The following is a 20,465-nucleotide window of genomic DNA, read 5'->3' on the forward strand; positions in this document are numbered from 1 at the left end:
CCTGTGAGATACAGTGGTGCAGTCTCCTGTATCACCTTAACTTGATTCTCTTGGGATGCCATTTATGTCGTTTATGCTGGTTCTCTGGATGTAATTGGGTTTTGATCATTGTTGGGGCTTCTTTAGTGGGTCCTTCCCTCCAGCTGGTTGACTGAGGGTCACTTTACCCACCACATCTTGTGTACTGTTGTACAGGTGCAGATAGGATGTGCCGATGCTGATTTTTTTGTCTGTCTGCAGTTATAAGGCTTCTCTCTTGATATTGCTCAATTGTTTGTTCCTGATGGTTTCTCTACAGTTGAGCTGTAATTCTAGATTAGTCCTGGGAGGAGGTTAAGTGTGACTTCTCCTCACTCCTCTGCCATCTTCCTCTGACATAATATTCTTTGATGGGGTTGTCAGGATGGATGCAGCTGAGGAAAGAATATCTGAGCTTGACAATGTTGCAGTAGAAACCAGCTGGCTATAAGCTGCTCCAAATGTTTGGTCTTGTTTAGTTTTCTTTTCTTTTTTAAAAGACTTTATTTATTTATTTTTAGAAAGTGGGAAAGGGAGGGAGAAAGAGAGGGAGAGAAACATCAGTGTGTGTTTGCCTCTCACATTGTCCCCACTGGGGACCTGACCTGCAACCCAGGCATGTGCCCTGACTGGGAATTGAACTAGTGACCCTTTGGTTCACAGCCCGCACTCAATCCACTGAGCTACACCAGCCAGGGCTTGTTTAATTTTCTTGTCTTAGTTTTCCCATTCTACTTGAGCAGCAATTTTTCTAGCTTTTTACTATTCCTGGGCTCTGGCAAAGGCAGGGATAGAGTGGGCTGTTGACACCTTAGGAGAGAGTGAGGATGGAAGCTGTGTGCATTTTTCAATCTGAGATGGGCCTCTTGGAGGTAGCAAATACATGAATCTTGTTTTCTTATCCATTCAGCTACCCTCTGTCTTTTGGTTGGAACATTTAGGCCATTTACATTTAAGGTGATTATTGATAGATACATATGTAGTGCCATTTCATTGTTAGACTGTTTTCCTCTTTTTTTTCTCTCTCTCTCTCTCTCTCTCTCTCTTTCTTCTTCTTCTTCTTTGTCTTCTTCTTCTTCTTCCTTCTCCTCCTCCTCTTCCTCCTCCTCCTCTTCTTCCTCTTCCTCCTCTTCTTCCTCTTCCTCTTCTTCCTCTTCCTCTTCTCCTTCCTTCCTTCCTTCCTTCCTTCCTTCCTTCCTTCCTCTTCCTTCCTCTTCCTTTCTCTTCCTTTCTTTCCTTTCTTTCTTTCTTCTTTCTTCTTTCTTCTTCTTTCTTTCTTCTTCCAGGCAAACCCTTTAACACTTGCTGCAGTATTGGCTTTGTGTTAACAAACTCCTTTAGCTTTTTATTGTCTAGAAAGCTGCTTATTTCTCCTTCAATTTTAAGTGATAGCCTTGCAGGTAACATAGCCTTGGCTATAGGTCCTTGCTTTTATCACCTTGAATATTTCACATCACTGCCTTCTGGCCTGAAATGTTTCTGATGAGTAATAAGATGAAAGTCCAATTGTTGCTCCCTTGTAGGTAACTATCTGCTTTTCTTTTGTGGCTGTTAGGATTCTCTCCTTATCTTTAAGTCTTGTCATTTTAACTATTATGTGTCTTTGTGTAGGACTCTTTGGGTCCAACTCTTTTGGCACTCTTTGAGTTTCCTGGACTTGTGTGACATTTTACTTTACCAGATTAGGGAAGTTTGTGGTCATGATTTCTTCAAATAGGTTCTCAATCTCTTGCTCACTCTCTTCTCCTTCTGATATTCTCATGATGTGAAGATTCTTTTCCTTCATGTTTTCCAACATGTTTCTTAAGCTCTCCTCATTTTTTAAATCCCTTTTTTTGTAGCTCTGCCTGATTGTTTTATTCTACCTTCTCTTCCAAAACACTGATTTGATATCTGCTTCATCTAATCTACTGTTTATTCCTTCCAGTGTATGATTTATCACAGATATTGCATTCTTTATTTCTGACTGATCCTTTTTTATGGTTTCTATGTCTTTTTTCATGCTATTATCCTATAATCATTACACTAAACTCTCTTTCTGATAAATTGCTTGCCTCCATTTCATCTAGTTCATCTGGAAATTCTCTTGTTTCATTTAGAATCTGTTTCTTTGTCTTCCCATTTTGGCTTCTTCTTTGTATTTTCCCCTTTAGATGTTAAACTAATCAGCTGCTAAACAAATCAGTTGTTAACCTAATCTGTAATCAGCAAGCACCACAGGGTGGGGCAGGGCAGTTCCTGTGGACTGGGCTATTGCTTCCCCTCAGGCTGATGCCATTCGGAGGAGAGTGCTCTACCTGAGAGAGATGGTTCCTGCAGTATGGGGATTGACTCAACACATGGGTCCTGGTGACTGTTACCTCAGTCCCCTCTCCAGAGCCACCAGCCCCAGACTCTCCTCAGCTGTCTCTAGTCCACTCTGCCATCCCTTTGCCGGCACACAGAGTAAGTGGCTACAAACAAAATTTTGTTCTTTGGCCCTTTAAAAGGCCTTTTGCATCTCCAGCCATCTCTCCCTGGTGAATAGAACCCATATTGCTTTTCATAGCTGGATGTTATCTGGGTTTCTTTCTGGCTCTGGTGCTATAGGCTGGGGAGACCATCTTGGGGTTTAGACCTCACATTTCTCAGGGGGAACCCCTCAGCCCCTGAAATATTCCTCTGGCTCTTCAGCTGTCATTGTGGGAGCCCAGCCAGCCCTCTCACATTTCTTCCAGTCACATTGTAGTGACATGTTTTCTTCTGTCTGTCCATGGTTGTAAGGCTCTCTCCAGCTAGTGTTCAGTTGGTTATTCAAGATTATTTCTTTAAAATTTAGTTGTAATTCAAGATTGGTCCTAGGAGGAGGTTAGTGTCACTTCCACTTACCCTTCCACCATCTTGGATCCAGAATCAATAGGTTTGTAATTATTGCAATTTTATTATTTATTTTTGCACTTTTTCCCCCATTATCTTGTTGTAGAAGAAGCCCCCTTTTTAAAAGATTTTATTTATTTATTTTTAGAGAGGGAAAGGAGGGAGAAAGAGAGAGAGAGAGAAACATCAATGTGCGGTTGCCGGGGGCCATGGCCTGCAACCTAGGCATCTGCCCTGACTGGGAATCGAACCTGCAATGCTTTGGTTCGCAGCCCCAGCTCAATCCACTGAGCTATGCCAGCCAGGGCAGAAGTCTCTTAATGTTTCTTGTACTACTGGTTTGGTGTCAATGAACTCCTTTAGTTTTTCATCAGTGGGAAGCTCTTTACCTCACCTTTGATTCTAAATGATGGTGTTGCTGGGTAGAAGAAATCGTGGTTGTATTTCCTTGTTTTTCATCAATTTGAATATTTTGTGCCCATCTCTTTTGGCCAGAATTTTTTGTTGTTGGGAAGTCAGCTGACAGTGTCATGGAAACTACCTTGTAGTTAACTTCTTTTCTCTTGATGCTTTAAAGATTCTCTCTTCGTATTTAACTTTTGCCATTTTAATTATGATGTACCTTCATCTGGGCCCCTTTGGATTCATCTTGCTTGGGACTCTCTATGCTTCCTGGACTTGTATGTCTATTTCCTTTACCAGTTTAGGGAAAGAAGCTTTCCATCATTATTTCTTCAAATAGGTTTTCAATCCCTTGCTCTTTCTTCTCTTTCTGGTACCCCTATGATACAAATGTTAACATTTGATGTTATCCAAGAGGGCCCTAAAATGATTCTCATATTTTAAGTATATTTTATTGATTGCGCTATTACAGTTTTCCCAATTTTTCCCCTTTATCCTCCCTCCACCCTGCACCCCCAACCCTCCAGCATTCTTCCCCTTAGTTCATGTCAATGGGTTGTACATATAAGTTCTTTGACTCCTCTGTTTCCTATATCATTCTTAACCTCCCCCACAACCTAGTGTATGTCTACCAATTATGCTTCTTATTCCCTGTACATTTCCCACCCATTCTTTCCCTCCCATTCTTCCCCTCCCCTTCCCCACTGAAAACCCTCCATGTGATGTCTATTTCTCTGATTCTGTTTCTATTCTAGTTGTTTGCTTAGCTTTTGTTTTAGTTGTTTTTTTTAGGTTCAGTTGTTGATAGTTGTGTGTTTGTTGTCATTTTACTGTTCACAGGTTTTGATCTTCTTCTATTTCTTAGATAAGCCCCTTTAACATTTCATATGATAAGGGCTTGGTGATGATGAATTCCTTTAACTGGACCTTATCTGGGAAGCACTTTACCTGCCCTTCTATTCTAAGTGATAGCTTTTCTGGATAGCTTTGCTGGATCTTGGATGTAGGTCCTAGTCTTTGATGACTTTGAATACTTCCTTCAATCACCTTCTTGCCTGTAAGGTTTCTTTTGAGAAATCAGCTGATAGCTTTACAGGCACTCCTTTGTAGGCAACTCTCTCCTTTCCTCCTGCTGCTTTTAACATTCTCTCTTTATCTGTAATCTTGGGTAACTTAATGAGGATGTGCCTTGCTGTGTTCCTCTTTGGGACTCTCTGAGCTTCCTGGACATCCTGGAAATCTATTTCCTTCACAAGAATGGAAACATTTTCTTTCATTATTTGTTCAAATAAATTTTCAACTTCTTGCTCTTCCTCTTCTCCTTCTGGCACCTCTATGATTCAGATATTGGAACATTTAAAGTTGTCCCAGTGGTTCCTCAGCCTCTCCTCATTTTTTTGAATTCTTGTTTCTTCATTCTGTTCTGGTTTGATGTTGATTTCTTCCTTTTGTTCCAAATCATTGATTTGAGTCCCAGTTTCTTTCCCTTCACTGTTGGTTCCCTGTATATTTTGCTTTATTTCACTTTGGATAGCCTTCATTTTGTTCCTTCATTTTGCAACCAAGCTCAATCAGTTCTGTGAGCATCCTGATTACCCGTGTTCTGAACTCTGCTTCAGATAGGTTGGCTATCTCCTTGTTGCTTAGCTCCTTTTCTGGAGTTTTGATCTGTTCTTTCATTTGGGCCACATTTCTTTGGCTCAGTACACCTGTTTTGTTGTAAGGGGTCGGGACCTGATGTATTCACTAGGGTGGGGCAACCCTCTTTGCTGTGCTGTGATGCTGTCTGTCGGGGAAGGGTCAGAGAAGGAACAATGTGCCTTGCTTGCTCTGCTTTAGCTCCACTTTCCAACAAACTCTTTCATATGAGACTGGGAGTTTCTCCCACTGTGGCAACCTCCACAGTAGTTTACAGCTAGCATTGAGTCTTTAGTTTCCCATTCAGCCACCCTGCCTTGCCTGCACAGTCCGCCACCTTGCTGCATGACCTTTCTGCCCCTCCTATGGGTCTGGTTGACCATTTCTTTAATTCCTTTGTTGTCGGAGTTCCATGCAGTTTGATTTTCTGGCACTTCTTTTGTTGTTGTTGTTGTTGTTGTTGTTGTTGTTGTTTTTATATTGGTTATTATCCTTCTTTTGGTTTTGTAAGGAAGTGAAGCATTTCTACCTATACCTCCATCTTGGCCAGAACTCTCTGATTCTCATATTTTTAAATCTTTTTGTTTTTGTTATTTCTATTAGGTGTTTTCTGCTACCTTGTCTTCAAAATCACTGATTTCATCCACCTAATCTCTCATTGATTGCATTTAATGTATTCTTCATTTCAGTTATTGTATTCTTCATTTCTGACTTTTAAAAATGTTTTCTATCTCTTTTTGTAAGTTCTCACTGAGTTCATCTATTCTTTCCTTAAATTCACTGAGCATTCTTTTAATCAGTGTGTTGAATACTATATCTGGTAAACTGTTTCCTCCATTTTGTTCAGTGCTTTTCTGGAGTTTTGTCCTGTTATTTATTTTGTGACATGTTTCTTTGTCTTCCTTTTTTGGGTGCCTCCCTGTGTTAGTTTCTATGTATTAAATTGTGGATCTGCTAAGCCTGCCAATGTTGGCAGGGAGACCTTATATAGTAGGTGTCCTGTTGGGCCCAGTGGTACAGTCCCACTCCCTGGTCACCCGAGCTGGGTGCTCCAGGGATGTCCCTTGTGTGGGTCATGTGTGGCTTCTGGTGGTAATTGAACCGTGATTGCTGTTGACACATCAGTGGGTAGGATTGATCTTCAGGCTGACTGGCCAAGAATGACTACAGTGGATAAGCTGTTGTTAATGGGCTGATTTCATGAAGCAGAATTTGCATTATTGGAGCTATGCTGGCTGTCAAGTCCATCCTTTGATTGCGTCAGTTTTTTTAGCTAATTGGGTGGTTGTCTTATGTGGCTTAAAGCTGGCCACTGAGTGTGTTGGTTCCGGGACCTCTTGGGAGTGTCTCTGGTGAAGGCCAAGGTCAGCCAATGCCTATGCCTGGCCTACAGGCACCTGGTAGGAGCTACAAAGTGATCTGAGATTGGTAGCTTCTTGTGCTGATTGTGGAGGTGCGTGGGAGAGGCTATGCTGCGAGCTGAGGTTGGCTGACACATACTTGGGCATACTCAGCAAGAGGAATAGGACATGCCAAAACCAGGTACTGCTTGTTTGGGGTTTGTGGACCTTTGATAGATTTCAGCTAAAGTCCGCAGTGTGGGCTGATGCCAGCCACTTGTGAGTAACAGCTGCTGAAAGATGTTCAGGCTGGTGCTCAAATTGTGTGTGGTGGGGTCTCAGGGAATCAAGAGGGTACAGTGAGCGATGTTTGCCAGGTTGATGGATCTCAGACTTGGAGCCCACTTGCATCTGCAGACTGGGTCAAGGGAGGGTCTATACAACAACTTTATGACATTTTCAGTAGAATATGGCATTATCCCCATTTTGTATGTGAAGAAAGTAAGACGAGAGAGGATGAGAAGTAAACTTGTTACTGAAATTTTGAGGTCTGGTAAGTGGTAGGGTTAGACTTGGAACCCATATCTCTAAAGTCCTTGTCCAGAGATAGAGTCAGAGAGGAAATCACTGCACCACAACTCAGCTAAGGTACTTTATCTTTTTATGGAATATATGGGGTCTTCCAGAAATAAGGTTCCTGACTTTGTGTCATATAGAGTCACCTAAGGTCACATAGGTGAGAAGAGCAACGCTATAGCACAGATATTGTAGGATTGGTAGGTCCCTATGACACCTTATTATGTTAGGTGGGTATTCATATCTACCCCAAAGAGAGAAATAAAACCTGGTAATAAGTCCTAGGCTCTTTTTGTTGTATTTACTCAATCTGGGAAACATGTGGCAAAGTAGGAGGGAAGTGCAGAAAAGGTGCAATGACATGGTGTTTTCCTGAGCATGGGTGGAGGTGGTGGTGATGAACAAGAACCATTAATAGCAGTATCTCTTCCAATCAGCTAGAAAATCCACTGCTTTCTAGGATCTGTATTTCTAAAAAGCTGTTTTTCTTGTTAAGTATTACTTAACAGTACTTCAGTACCAGCTATTAATCTGTGAACTTTATGTTTTAGGAGCCTTGTTGACACTGTTTATGCCTTGAAGGATGAGGTGAAAGAACTGAAACAGGTAATGAAATATAAAAGTCTTTTTTTCCAGATCATAACAGAACTAATCCCTTTTCTTGTCACACACTAGTAGATATTCTCAGGAAAGGTCCAGGACCAAAGTGGTAAGGTGAGGATTTTTATCTTCCTTGTGTCTTCAAGGTGGGCTTTCTTTATTTTACCATGTGGCCTTGGGGTGAAACTTCTGAGGCTTGCTTATATACATATTTAACGATTTACAATAGTGTTCCAAACTTAGTTACAACTTTCATGCTTCCTAACATTTATAAACAGAATTTAAGAAAAAAATAAGTCATTTGTGAACATTTAAGTTAACCAGAATCATAAATTATAATTTGTGGGATCCTGTGCAGATGCAATCCAGTGTTTTATTATGTATATATTTCCTTGTGTTTGAGGACTGACTTTACCCTGCCCTGATGACAGGGTAAAGAATGGGTTGGAAGTGAGGGAGATCAGATGCTAGAAGACCACTTATGAGGTTATTACAAACTCAAGGAAGACATGATGAAGTCCTGACCTAAGGCAGGGCTACTGAGGCTGCGGAGGAGGAAAATGAATATAAAGGAAGGCACATTGTATAATTAGAGCCTGTGGAAAATGATGGCATTTTGGGATTAAGAAAGAGCCAGAGATTAAAGATGAAGTATTTTTGGTATCTAGTTTGATACGTTGATGTCCTTCATGGAGATCACCAATCAGAAGAGGAAGAGAGGTTTGGGGTGACAGAGACAGACTTGACTTTAGGACATAACATGTTTGAGGGGCTTGTAACACATGTAAGGGGCAATACCAATTTGACATTGGGATCTCTGGACCTAGTTCTCATGAGACAAGATTAGGTAAGTATCAGAGAAATTTCAGAGGTTTCTTAATAGATACTTGATTTGAAAGAGAATAGACACTAAACAAAAAATATTAAATTAACAAAGGGCCAGGACCAGAGCCTCAAAGAATGCTTGTATTTCAGAGAAGAAGATTACACAGCATTGGTCAGAGAGATGTAGGAAATCAGGAAGCTGCCTTGTGTTAGGAGCTAAGAGAGAAGAGTTTGGGAAAGAAAAGTGTAGTCAGTAGTGAAGGCTGCCAAGAGAATGAGCAGAAGGAACCTGGAGAAGGGGTTCCATTGTTTGGTAATGAAGTCTTTTCCCATCATAGGAGAATAAAAGAATGAAGCAATGCCTGGAAGAGGAATTGAAATCAAGAAGAGACCTAGAAAAGTTGGTCCGGAGGCTGTTGAAGCAAACTGATGAGTGTATTCGGGCTGAGTCCAGTATCAAGACCTCCATTCTTCCATAACATCACTGTGCACCTGGGCAGAGTGTGCCTTCAGTGCTTCTTGAAATGTCCAGCTGAATGATTTGGCTCAGTTTGCTTACTTCTTTGGTTTTTATTTTGTATTTGAGTCAGCTCCCTTCCCTCTGTTTGCGTGTTTGTTGTTGTTTGAATATTGGTTGGTTGGTTACATTTTTTCAACAGGGATAAAAGCAAGAGGCGGTGTTAGAAGTCTCCTCGGTGTTTTTTCCATTCAGTAACAAAAGGAAAGCTAATGTAGGCAAATGACTTTAAGTGGTCTTCTGATGGCCTTCAATTCATAGTGCCTCTTTGACAACAATTACCCTTTTGGGGCTGGCTGCTATTCCAAAGCAGCTGTCCATGACTTATTAAAGGTGAACTTGACTATCTCCAATGCTTTCCTGGAAGCCCCTCAGTACTTAATTTACTGATGGCAAAGCTTTTTGAGCTATGACTAGAGTAGAGTGAAAGACAAACACATTAATGCAGTGATTCAGCTGCTCTACCCTGGACCATCATGTGCCACCCTTCAATGCACACTGTTTTTTATTACTACCTGGTGTAGTCTATAAGATCAAGAAGACAGTAGCACCCTTATTTCTTTTGTGTTGGTTTACATTTTAATTCTGTGGGTAAGAAGCTCTAATCATTCTTGCCAACAACAAATCCATTAGCAGATTGCACTGGACAGTACTTTCAGCAGCACAGTTGACAACCTCTTCTCCAGTACATAATAGGATTTTCCTCTAGCCTTCTGCTAAGTGCGCTAGTTTTATATTTCCCCAGTGCTTTTAACCAACCATACCAAGTGGTGTGTAAACTAGTATGTGTGTGCTTTGCTTACTTTTTAAAAATATAGACTGTGAGAAGGTACTTTATTCATACTGCATATTCAAATTGCAATTTCTCACCTTTAAGACAATCTGTCATTGAAGAGATATTGTGCCCTAGTAGACAGCTTTAATTCAGTTTATTGCTCTCCCATATATGCTATGAGGTGCTGTAATGTTCATCAGCCTCTAAGCATTATTTGTAGAAATGTGCTGTTGTTCCAGTTTGTATATCTGGACAAAAAAAGAGCCCCTCTAGTAGCTGTGTGCTGGCTACTAGTGAAGCTGATTATTTGGAACTGGTTTACTCAAGTTGATATTTAAATCAAACCATTGCCTTTGTAAGTATGTCAGAAATTAGAGCTGTGGAAAAACCAGATTTAGAAGATGGTCGCAGAAGAGCAGCAAACATCCAAATCCCATCCAGTTGAAAGTCAGCCAGAAGTTCTCTTTCTCAACAAGGTAAAATGTGGCTGTGTGGGGAAGATCACTGGAAAGAGAGGCAAAGGGCCAGTGGACTGATCAAAGTTCTCTTCCAGATACATTTGACAGGTGCCTATAAATATGGGTTTTGCAAATATTGTTTAGAAACCAAACTTGAAGCTTGAATTGATCCTCAGCTTGCTAAGCTCTTTTTCTTTCTAGTGCTGGGGGGTATCAAGTTCTCATTGCTACATGGTACAGGGCTGTTAACTGCTTGCTGTACAGCAGAAATTATACTATTCATATGAATTGACCTATTCTTACAGTCCACCATTAGCCAACCACACACAGCTTTCTTTGGAAGCTGAAGAATGAAGAGGATTTCTAGGAATTGGATGTTGTTCTGTATTTAGGCACAGCACTATAGATAAGCCATCCTTCACCTAAAAATTCAAAACAACACAGACCTTAGCATTTGCTCTGTCTGTGGTTAATCCATGGCTTGCAATAAATGTGTGACCTATATCCATAGGAAACAGTTCTGCGATTACAAAATACTTTAGTTGATAAGGTATAGCTTCAAGTATTGAAAGGTCTTTATTTTAGAGTGACATGTATATATGCATGTTTTGGGGACTCGGCCTTTCTGATGGGAGGCCCTTGGTACTCTGGGTAATGAAGGTTGTGCAGAGTGGTGTCCACACTCACACACTAAACAATAATATAAAGGAAATGAAGCCATGTTAACCCAAGAGCAGTGTCTCCATAGTTGTGTTGTTTACAAAACTCTATAGATGGGTTTCTGTTACCCTGTAATTAAACTGTTGCCCTTAGAGGCATTTCAGTTCCTCTTCTGTCATGTTCCTTCTTACACAGGCTCAAATTTTCTAACTTGTTTTTATTTTGAAGACTTTTAAAATTGAAATTTTCAATAAATAAGAATAATAATCCTTTATAAAATTAGTGCTGTGTTTCTTTTTATATCATTTAATTAATTAATTTTGCTAGCTGGTATACAGAAAGATCTCTCATGTTATATCAGCTTCCTTTTCTATTCCCCTCATCATCAGGCCCCAGAGCCAGCTTTGACCCTTTTTACTCAGGGAACACAATATATGCTCTCCACTTTATACAAATAATACATGCCATGAGGTAGAACCTTCACACCTCCCCTTCTGGCCACAACCTATACATTGTCTGTACTAATTCTCTCCATTTTCCTTCCAGTGTTAGAGAGATACCTATTTTCCTGATCAAGCTTATCCTCCATCCTTCCTTACATTTTGAAGGATTTTGTCAATCAGTGATATCTTATATTTTGACCACAGTTGGAATGTTGGTATCAAGAGTCAGGAAAAATGTATTTGCTCCCTTTGAAGATAGATGATCTGGGTATTATCTGTTCCTACTCAGCATCCATTCCTACCCTTTTTTTAAAAAAGGTTGTATTTATTTATTTATTTAATTTTAAAGGGGAAGAGAAAGAGATATAGAGGGAAAGAAACATCAAAGTGTGGTTGCCTCTCACATGCCCCCTACTGGGAACCTGGCCCACAACCCAGGCATGTGCCCTGAGTGGGAATCAAACTGGCAACCCTTTGGTTTGCAAGCTGGTGCTCAATCCACTGAGCCACACCAGCCAGGGCCCATTCTTGCCCTTTTTATGCTCCTCCAAGAAGACTACAAACACACACACACACACACACACACACACACACACACACACACACACACATTCCAGACTTCCTTGCAGCTAGGATTTTGGATACAAAGTGGGTTCTGATACATTTTCAGTTCTGGCAATGAGATACTTTTGCACAGTATTTAGAAAACTTAAGTTAGGTAGAGGATATCTTCCTCAGACTTGGCAGCTGGCAGGCTTTTCCAAGGATATGTTTGTGGTTCCTGTACTCTCCATTCCAGTGTGTGTGCTTACAGCTTTTTGGGTGAGAAACTATAGTGGTTGCAGTGCTGATGATAAAAGCAGCAGCACCTTCCTAAACTAGATTTGGATCACAATTGCAATGATACAGCCTTGAAGCCATTAATTCAATGGCAGACCCCTAACTTCTGTTTCTGCAGCCAACAATTTTGTAGACACCTCATATGACTTTTCTGCTGAGATATCTTTAGCAATTTATGTTTCTTATTCTGAGTCAAGAGTTGTAACATTGCAACTCCTGTATATCAGTCTCTATAGTCAGTGTTTTACATGGTTAAGCTCATGTACTCCTCACAACCCTATGAGATATTCACTATTGTTAACCCTATCTTATACAGAGATGTTAAACAAAATGCTAGGATGTATGGAGCTAGAATTTGAAATCCTGGTCTGTCTGCCTACTGTATCCATTTTCTTTCTTTCTTTCTTTCTTTCTTTCTTTCTTTCTTTCTTTCTTTCTTTCTTTCTTTCTTTCTTTTCTTTCTTTCTTTCTTTCTTTCTTTCTTTTTCTTTCCCCTCCCTCCCTCCCTCTCTCTCTCTCTCTCTCTCTCTCTCTCTCTCTCTCTCTCTCAAGTCTTTATTTCTCCTTCACTTTTTCCCTTGACTTTATTGGGTTGGCATTGGTTAATAAAATTATATATGTTTCAGGTATATAATTCCATAGTATATCATCTGTATATTGTATTGTGTATTTACCACCCAAAGTCAAGTTTCCTTCCATTACCATTTGTCCCCTCTTACCCTCTTCAACATCTGCCCACCCCCTTTCCCTCTAATGATCACTATGCTGTTGTCTGTGTTTACGAGACTTTTTTTTTTGCTTAATCCCTTCACCTTCTTCACTAAGCCCCACCTACAGCTGTCAGCCTGTTCTCTCTATCTATAAGTGTGTTTCTATTGTGCTTGTTAGTTCATTAAATTGCACATATAAGTGAAATGATATGGTATTTGTCTTCCTCTGACTGGCTTATTTCACCTAGCATAATGTTCTCCAGATCCATCCATGCTGTTGAAAAGTATAAAATTTCCTTGTTTTTTAAGGCCAAGTAGTATTCCATTGTGTAAATGTACCACAGCCATTTTAATGACTCCTACTGATGGACACTTGGGCTGCTTCCAAATCTTGGCTATTGTAAATAATGAAGCAATGAACATAGAGAAGCATATATTATTTCAAAGTACTGTTTCAGGTTTCTTCAGATATAGTCCCAGAAGTGCAATCAGTGAGTCATAAGGCAGTTGCACTAAAAAAATTGTTTTAAAGATTTTATTTTTTTAAGATAAATAAATATTTATTTATTACAGATAAAGTGCTTCTCAGATAAGGTCAACTTAAAGGAGTTCATCGTCATCAAGCCCTTATTCTATGAAATGTTAAAGGGACTTATCTAAGAAAAAGATAAAAAATATGTATAGTAAAATGACAGCAAACTCACAATTATTAACAACCACACCTAAAACAAAAACAAAAACAAATACAAATTAAGCAAACAACTAGAACAGGAACAGAACCACATAAATGAGATCACATGGAGGGTTATCAACGGGAGTGGGAGGGGGAGGGGGGAAAGGTACAGAGAATAAGTAGCATAGATGGTTGGTAAAAAATAGACAGGGGGATGGTAAGAATAGTATGGGAAAAGTAGAAGCCAAAGAACTTATATGTATGACACATGGACATGAACTAAAGGGGGGAATGTGGGTGGGAGGGGGTGTGCAGGGTGCAGGGGAGTGAAGGGGGAAAATGTGACAACTGTAATAGCATAATCAATAAAATATATTTTAAAAAATATTTTATTTATTTATTTTTAGAGAGAGGGGAAGGGAGGGAGAAAGAGAGGGAGAGAAACATTGCTGTGTGATTGCTTCTCATGTGGCCCCCACTGGGGATCTGGCTCGTAACCCAGGCATGTGCCCTGACCCAGAGTCAAATTGGCAACCCTTTGGTTCACAGCCCACACTCAATACACTGAGCCACACCAGCCAGGGCAGCATTTTAAAAATTTTAAAAAGGTTGTATTTATTTATTTCTAGAGAGAGGGGAAGGGAGGGGAAAAGGGAGGGAGAGAAACATCAATGTGTGGTTGCCTCTCGCGCACCCCCTACTGGGGACTTGGCCCGCAGCCCAGCCATGTGCCCTGACTGGGAATCAAACTGGCGAGTCTTTAGTTTGCAGGCCGGTGCTCAATCCACTCAGCCACACCAGCCAGGGCCATTTTTAATTTTTTGAGGTAACTCCATACTGCTTTCCACACTGGCTGGACCAATCTGTATTCCTACCAACAGTGCAAAGGGTTCCCCTTTCTCTACATCCTGGCCTGCACTTGTTGTTTGTTGATTTATTGATGATAATCATTTTGACAGGTGTGAGATGATAACTAATTGTGGTTTTAATTTGCATTTCTCTGGTGATTAATGAGATTGAGCATCTTTTCATATGTCTATTGGCTGTCTGTATGTCCTTTTTGGAGAAGTCTATATTCAGGTTCTTTGCTCATTTTTAAATTGGATTTTTTGACTTTTGGTGTTGAGTTGTATGACTTTTTATAAATTTTATATACTAACTCCTTATCAAATATATCATTGACAAATATGTTCTTCCATTCAGTGGGTTATCTTTTTTCTTTTTTATTGTATATTCTTTCAGACTTGTCTCAATCTTTTTTTTTATTTGCTTTTTCTCCCCTCTACCTAGCTCACACCTCTTCCTACAGTCAAGTACCTTTCCATTGTCCATGTCCATGAGTCATTCATACATTTCCTTTAACTAATCCCTTCCCCTTCTTTCTTCATTCCCCTCTCCTTTCTCCCCTCCTACAGCTATCAGTCTGTTCCATGCTTCCATGTCTCTGATTATATTTTTCTCATTAGTTTATTTTGTTCATTAGATTCCAGTTATAAGTGAGGTCATATGGCATTTGTCTTTTGCCAACTGGTTAATTTCACTTATCATAATAGCTTCCAGTTCCATACATGCCCTTGTGAAGGTATCGGTTCCTTCTTTCTTTCTGCTGCGGAGTATTCCATTATGTAAATGTACCACGAGTTTTTTGTTTTGTTTTTTTTTTCTTTTGACCACTTGTATTTGGTTGTGTTGAGGCCAGCATTGCAATAAACAAGCTAAAAGTACTTACAGTGGACTCATTTTCAGTAACTGACATGTACAAGAATATACTAGAAATAGCACTAAAATTTTTAAGAAAAGTTATGGTAAACTGGTATGGTAATCATACAGAAAAGTGACATTTTAAATATAAAAAAGGAAAACTTCCTGGAAGTGTTACATGTATTAAGGAGAAGCCCTACTCTGGATGTGACAGATCCATATCATGGGGGCTGTTTTTCCCCAAACAACTGTAAAAGATGTGAATTTGCAAAAGAACAAGAAGAAAAACAAAAAAAGAAAATGTGTCTCACGTGTGTAAGCAAGATGGCGTCTGTTGCCCCGGATGAGCACACCTGCAGCCTTCCCGCTTGGTCTATGCAGTCAGGGTCACCAAGAGTATTTGTTTCCAAAGCCATTCCCTATGTGTGGCCAACCTACTAAACCTTTCCACTCAGAAGCAGCTGAGGCACACCGCCTTTCAGTTCTTAGCACTGGAGCCCTTCTGCTGCCTGGCCGCAGTCTTCCCAGGACAAATGAAAATGATCTACAACCACAGGTGAGCTCGAGGGGGGAGAAGGTACCCCAGATCAGAGGGAGATCAGTGATGACGTCTGGACAGAAAGCCTCAGAAACTGCAGCACCCACGACCCACAGCTGCTTGGTGTGAATGGCTGCCTCCAGGGAACCTTCAAAGCCAGCAGCCTCTGCCCAGGCAACAGGAGGTTCAAGAATCCACCATGGTGCATGGAACCAGTGAACAGAGACATGCTCTGCCTGGCTCCCACTGTGCTCACCTCGAGGGCCAGATGCTTTTCCCACTACCCACTCACACAGGTGACCCTTTATGCCCAATGCTGGACAGGTGCTCCAGGAGATTCACCGCCCCAGGCACCATGCTGGGGTCCACTTGTTACCAGCTGTGCACTGGCTGCACATGCCCATGTGGTCCCCCTGTGAGACCTGACCAGCTGTTGTGTACCAATTCCTTAGTCCTAGTTTAAATATGCCATTTAAACACCTGTTTTAAAGTTACAAGGGTAACTTTAAAAATGGCAAGTTTAAAATCCACTTATATTTTTATTATAAACAAAACTTAAAAGTTTAGTAAACTGGCTCAAAACTCACCCAGTGTCAGGATCACTAGCGGTTAAGAACAAGGGCACTCCGCCATCCACTCCCTCACCAGAGTTCTATCTCCATCAAGATACCCACAGCCATAAGAGTCGATGCAATCTGAATCAATGCCAGGTTTGTTTGTTTTTTAATTGCCATCTATTAGGATGCTGATGAGTAGTTCTCCTATCCAAACAGGAGTACCACCAGACAAAAGGCCAGGTAGGCACCCACCTCAATTGAGGTGCTCACAGGCATGTCTGGAAGAATGCCCTGTTTCAGCCATTTCTGTGCTACATGGGAAATGCTTGGGCAGGGAGCCCTGTGTGGTCCTCAGGGAGGGACTCTCCTGGGCCCAGAGGCTCTTGGCTCCTGGAAACAGACATGCCTACCACAGTTTTTTGATCCACTCATCTACCAATGGGCACTTGGGCTGTTTCCAACACTAAGCTATTGTAAATAGCACTGTTGTGAACGTAGGGGTGCATAAGTTCTTTTGAATTGCTATTTCAGGATTCTTAGGGTATATTCCCAGCAGTGGAATTGCTGGATCATAAAGCAGTTGCGTTTTTAATTTTTTAAGGAAATTCCATACTGTTTTCCACAGTGGCTGCACTAGTCTGCATTTCCACCAACAGTGCATTAAGGTTCCCTTTTCTCCAGAACCTTGTCAGCACTTGTTGTTTGTTGATTTGTTTATGGTGGCCATTCTGACTAGTGTGATTTGGTATCTCACTGTGGTTTTAATTTGCATCTCTCTGATGGCTAGTGATTCTGAGCATCCTTTCATATGTCTCGGGGCCCTCTGTATGTCCTCCTTGAAGAATTAGGTGACAGTTTTTGTTTTTTTGTTTGTCTGTCTGTTTGTTTGTTTTTTGCTTATCAGATTACTCTGCTTTGACTCCCTGTCTTCATGGGGTGGCCCTCTGTTGTAGGAGTTCTATGGGCTCAGTGGTGCAGTCTCTTTGATCTTATGATACGGATACTCTATGGATACCCTTTATTCAGTTTATGTGGGTTCTCTTGTTGTACTTGGGCTGTGATTATTGATGGCTCCTTCTTTAGTGGGTTCTCCCCTCCAGCTGGCTGACCAGAAGCCACAAACCATGCCATGTCTTGTAGGCATTTTGCGTAGCCCTCAGCTTGCTAGCCATGCTGGGATGGGGTTAGAAATCCCTTTGCTGTGCAATTTTCTGATCTCCCTGCCCAGCTGTATTCAGGGGGAGCAAACTGCACTGTCAATCTTGTCTCTTTGCTGACAGGGCAGCTGCACATAGGGTCCCTGCCCAGCGTGTTTCAGGTCCCCTTTTAAAAAGTCTCCTTGTGGCACCCCACTGCAATACAGAGTCACTGTCCAGTTCTCCATGCATACTGCCTCTCCAAAAAGCCGAAGTGTCTCACAGTGATGGCTGGCAGCAGCCTGCTTCCATCTGACCCAGGTGTAGCCCCTGATCATTTTGGGAAATAGAGTCCCTCTGTCTTTCTCGGCACTCTCCTGGTTGCTTGTGACACTGCAACTATGGATGTGCTTCTCACTGTGTGTATATAGCTTGGATCTCCCTGACTCCATATATCCTCCAAAGTCTCTCCTGACCAGGGTCTGGGGTTCCCTGCATGGGACTGGGGCCCCCTGCCCTGGGAGGGGTGGAAGCCACAAAGCTGTAATTTCTGACTAGTCTCTCCACAGCTGCAGACATTACAGATGGGATATTTCCTCTTCAACTTATAAAATCTTACCACCCATTATGAAGCATCTTCTCTACTCCTTGGCTTCAAAACTTCATATCAGCTAAGATTCTGTTTATTGTTCAGGTTATTTGATGGAAGATCAGCCAAGAATTTGAGTTGGGGGCAAGAGCAAGTGGACTCAGCTTCTACCTACTCAGTTACCATCTTCTCCCCCTCTTTTCATTTTATTGATGGTTTTCTCTGCTGTGCAAAGAATTTTTAGTTTGATGTAGTCCCATTTGTTTATTTTTTCTTTTGTTTCAATGCCCAAGGAGATATATCAGAAAAAAATGTTGCATCAAGAGATGTCCAGCATTTAACTGGTTATGTTTTCTTCTAGGATTTTTATAGTTTTGAATCTAACATTTAAGTCCTTAATCAACTTATTCTTTTTTCTGTTTCTTCTTATTTAGTTTTAGTTTTAAAGTATTTTTATTAATTATGCTATTACAGTTTTTTCAGTTTTCCCCCTTTATCCCCCTCCACCCTGCCCCCACAACCCTCCAGCATCCCCTCCCTTAGTTTATGTCCATGGGTTGCACATATAAGTTTTTTGAGTCCTGTTTCCTATACCATTTTTATCTCTCCCCATCTTTTATGCCTACTAATTATGCTTCTTCTTCCCTGTACCTTTTCCCCTCTATTCCTTCCTTCCCCCTCCCCACTGAAATCCCTCCATATGATGTCTATTCCTATTCTGGTTCCTGTTCTGGTTGTTTGCTTAGTTTTTGTTTCCATTATTTTTCTTTTCTTTTAGGTTCATTTGTTAATAGTTGTGTGTTTGTTGTCATTTTACTGTTCATATTTTTTATCTTCTTTTTCTTAGGTAAGTCCCTATAATATTTCATATAATAATGGCTTGGTGATGATGAACTCCTTTAACTGGAACTTATCTGGGAAGCACTTTATCTGCCTTTCCATTTTTAATTTATTTGTGTGTGGTATAAGAAGTTGGTCTGGTTTTGTCTTTCTGCATGTATCTGTCCAATTTTCCAACACCATTTATTGAGTAAAGTATCTTTATCCCATTGTATGTGTTTGTTTCCTGTGTTTATTAATTGACTATAAAGGTGTGCGTTTATTCTATTCCATTGATCTATGTGTCTGTTTTTATGCCAGTACCATACTGTTTTGATTACTATGGCCTTGTAATATAGTTTGATATCAGATAGCATGAGTCCTCCCACTTTGTTCTTCTTTCTCAAGATCACTGTTGCTATTCAGGATCATTTGTGATTCCATATAAATTTTTGGAATATTTTTCTAGTTCTGTGAAATATGCCATTGGCATCTTGATAGGAATTTGACTGAATCTATAGATTGTTTTGAGTATTATGAACATTTTAATGATGTTAATTCTTCTTATCCATGAGCAAGCTTTATGTTTCCACTTATTTGTATCTTCTTCAGTTTCTTCATTCAATGTCTTATAATTTTCCAAGTACAAGTTTATTACCTTCTTTGTTAAATTTACTTTCAGGTATTTTTTTAAATGCAATTGTAAATAGAATTGTTTTCTTAATTTTTCTTTATTATCATTCATTATTTGTGTATAAAAATGCAAGTGATTTTTGGATATTTATTTTGTATCTTGCTACTTTATTGAATTCATTTATCCATTCTAGTAGTGTTTTAATGGAATCTTTAGGGTTCTCTGTATACAGTATCACATTGTCTGTAATTACTGATAGTTTTACTTCTTCCTTTCCAAATTGTATGCTTTTTATTTCTTCTTCTTGTCTGATTGTTGTGGCTAGGACTTCCAGCACTGTGTTGAACAGGATTAGTGAAAATGGACATCAATGTCTTTTCCTAATTCTAAGGGAAATGCTCGTAGTTTCTGCCCATGGAGTATGATGTTAACTGTGGGTTTGTCATGTATAGCATTTACTATGTTGAGGTATGCTCCCTCTATTCTTACTTTGCTGAGAGGTTTATCATAAATAGTTTCTGGATTTTTATCAAATGCTTTTTATGCATCAATTGATATGATCATGTGGTTTATTTTATTTTTTATTGTTGTTCAAATACAGTTGTCTCCATTTTCACCCCACCATGCTCCCCACCCCACCCATTCCCTCCTCCCACCCTCAAACCTATCTCTTTTAATTTTGTCCATGTGTCCTTTATACATGTTCCTTGATGGCCCTTCTCCTATTATCCCGCTCCCCACTCCCCTCTGGTTACTGTCAGTTGGTTCTTTATTTCAATGTCTCTGGTCCTATTATGCTTGCTTGTTTGTTTTGTTGACCAGGTTCCACTTATAGGTGAGATCATGTGGTATTTCTCTTTCAACACCTGGCTTATTTCACTTAGCATACTGCTCTGCAGCTCCATCCATGCTGTAGCAAAGGGTAGGAGCCCCTTTTTTCTTTCTGCTGTGTAATATTCCATTGTGTAAATGAACCACAGTTTTTTTGATGCATTTATTTACTGATGGACTTTTAGGTTGCTTCCAGCACTTTGCTATTGTAAATTGTGCTGCTATGAACATTGGGGTTCATAGGTTCTTTCAAATTGGTGTTTCAGGATCCTTAGCATATAATCCCAACAGTGGTATTGCTGGATCAATGCACTGTTAGTGGGAATGCA

At 40.4% G+C, this 20,465-nt stretch overlaps 1 protein-coding gene across 3 annotated transcripts in view; it reads left to right on the forward strand.

Moving 5' to 3' along the window:
• The window catches only part of ARHGEF6 (Rac/Cdc42 guanine nucleotide exchange factor 6), a 145,144-nt gene extending 134,213 nt beyond the window's left edge, over nt 1-10,931 (forward strand). For all 3 annotated transcript variants that reach the window (XM_045839377.1, XM_045839376.1, XM_045839378.1), the window contains 2 exons: nt 7,382-7,436; nt 8,594-10,931. In XM_045839377.1, coding sequence (XP_045695333.1) covers nt 7,382-7,436; nt 8,594-8,734 — 196 coding nt within the window. In that variant the 3' untranslated portion in view covers nt 8,735-10,931. The remainder of the gene's footprint in view (nt 1-7,381; nt 7,437-8,593) is intronic.
• Nucleotides 10,932-20,465: the final 9,534 nt, after the last annotated feature.

This window comes from Phyllostomus hastatus, unplaced genomic scaffold (genome assembly GCF_019186645.2).
Source record: "Phyllostomus hastatus isolate PE091 unplaced genomic scaffold, TTU_PhHast_1.1 phas_contig_30, whole genome shotgun sequence".
Lineage (NCBI taxonomy): Eukaryota > Metazoa > Chordata > Mammalia > Chiroptera > Phyllostomidae > Phyllostomus > Phyllostomus hastatus.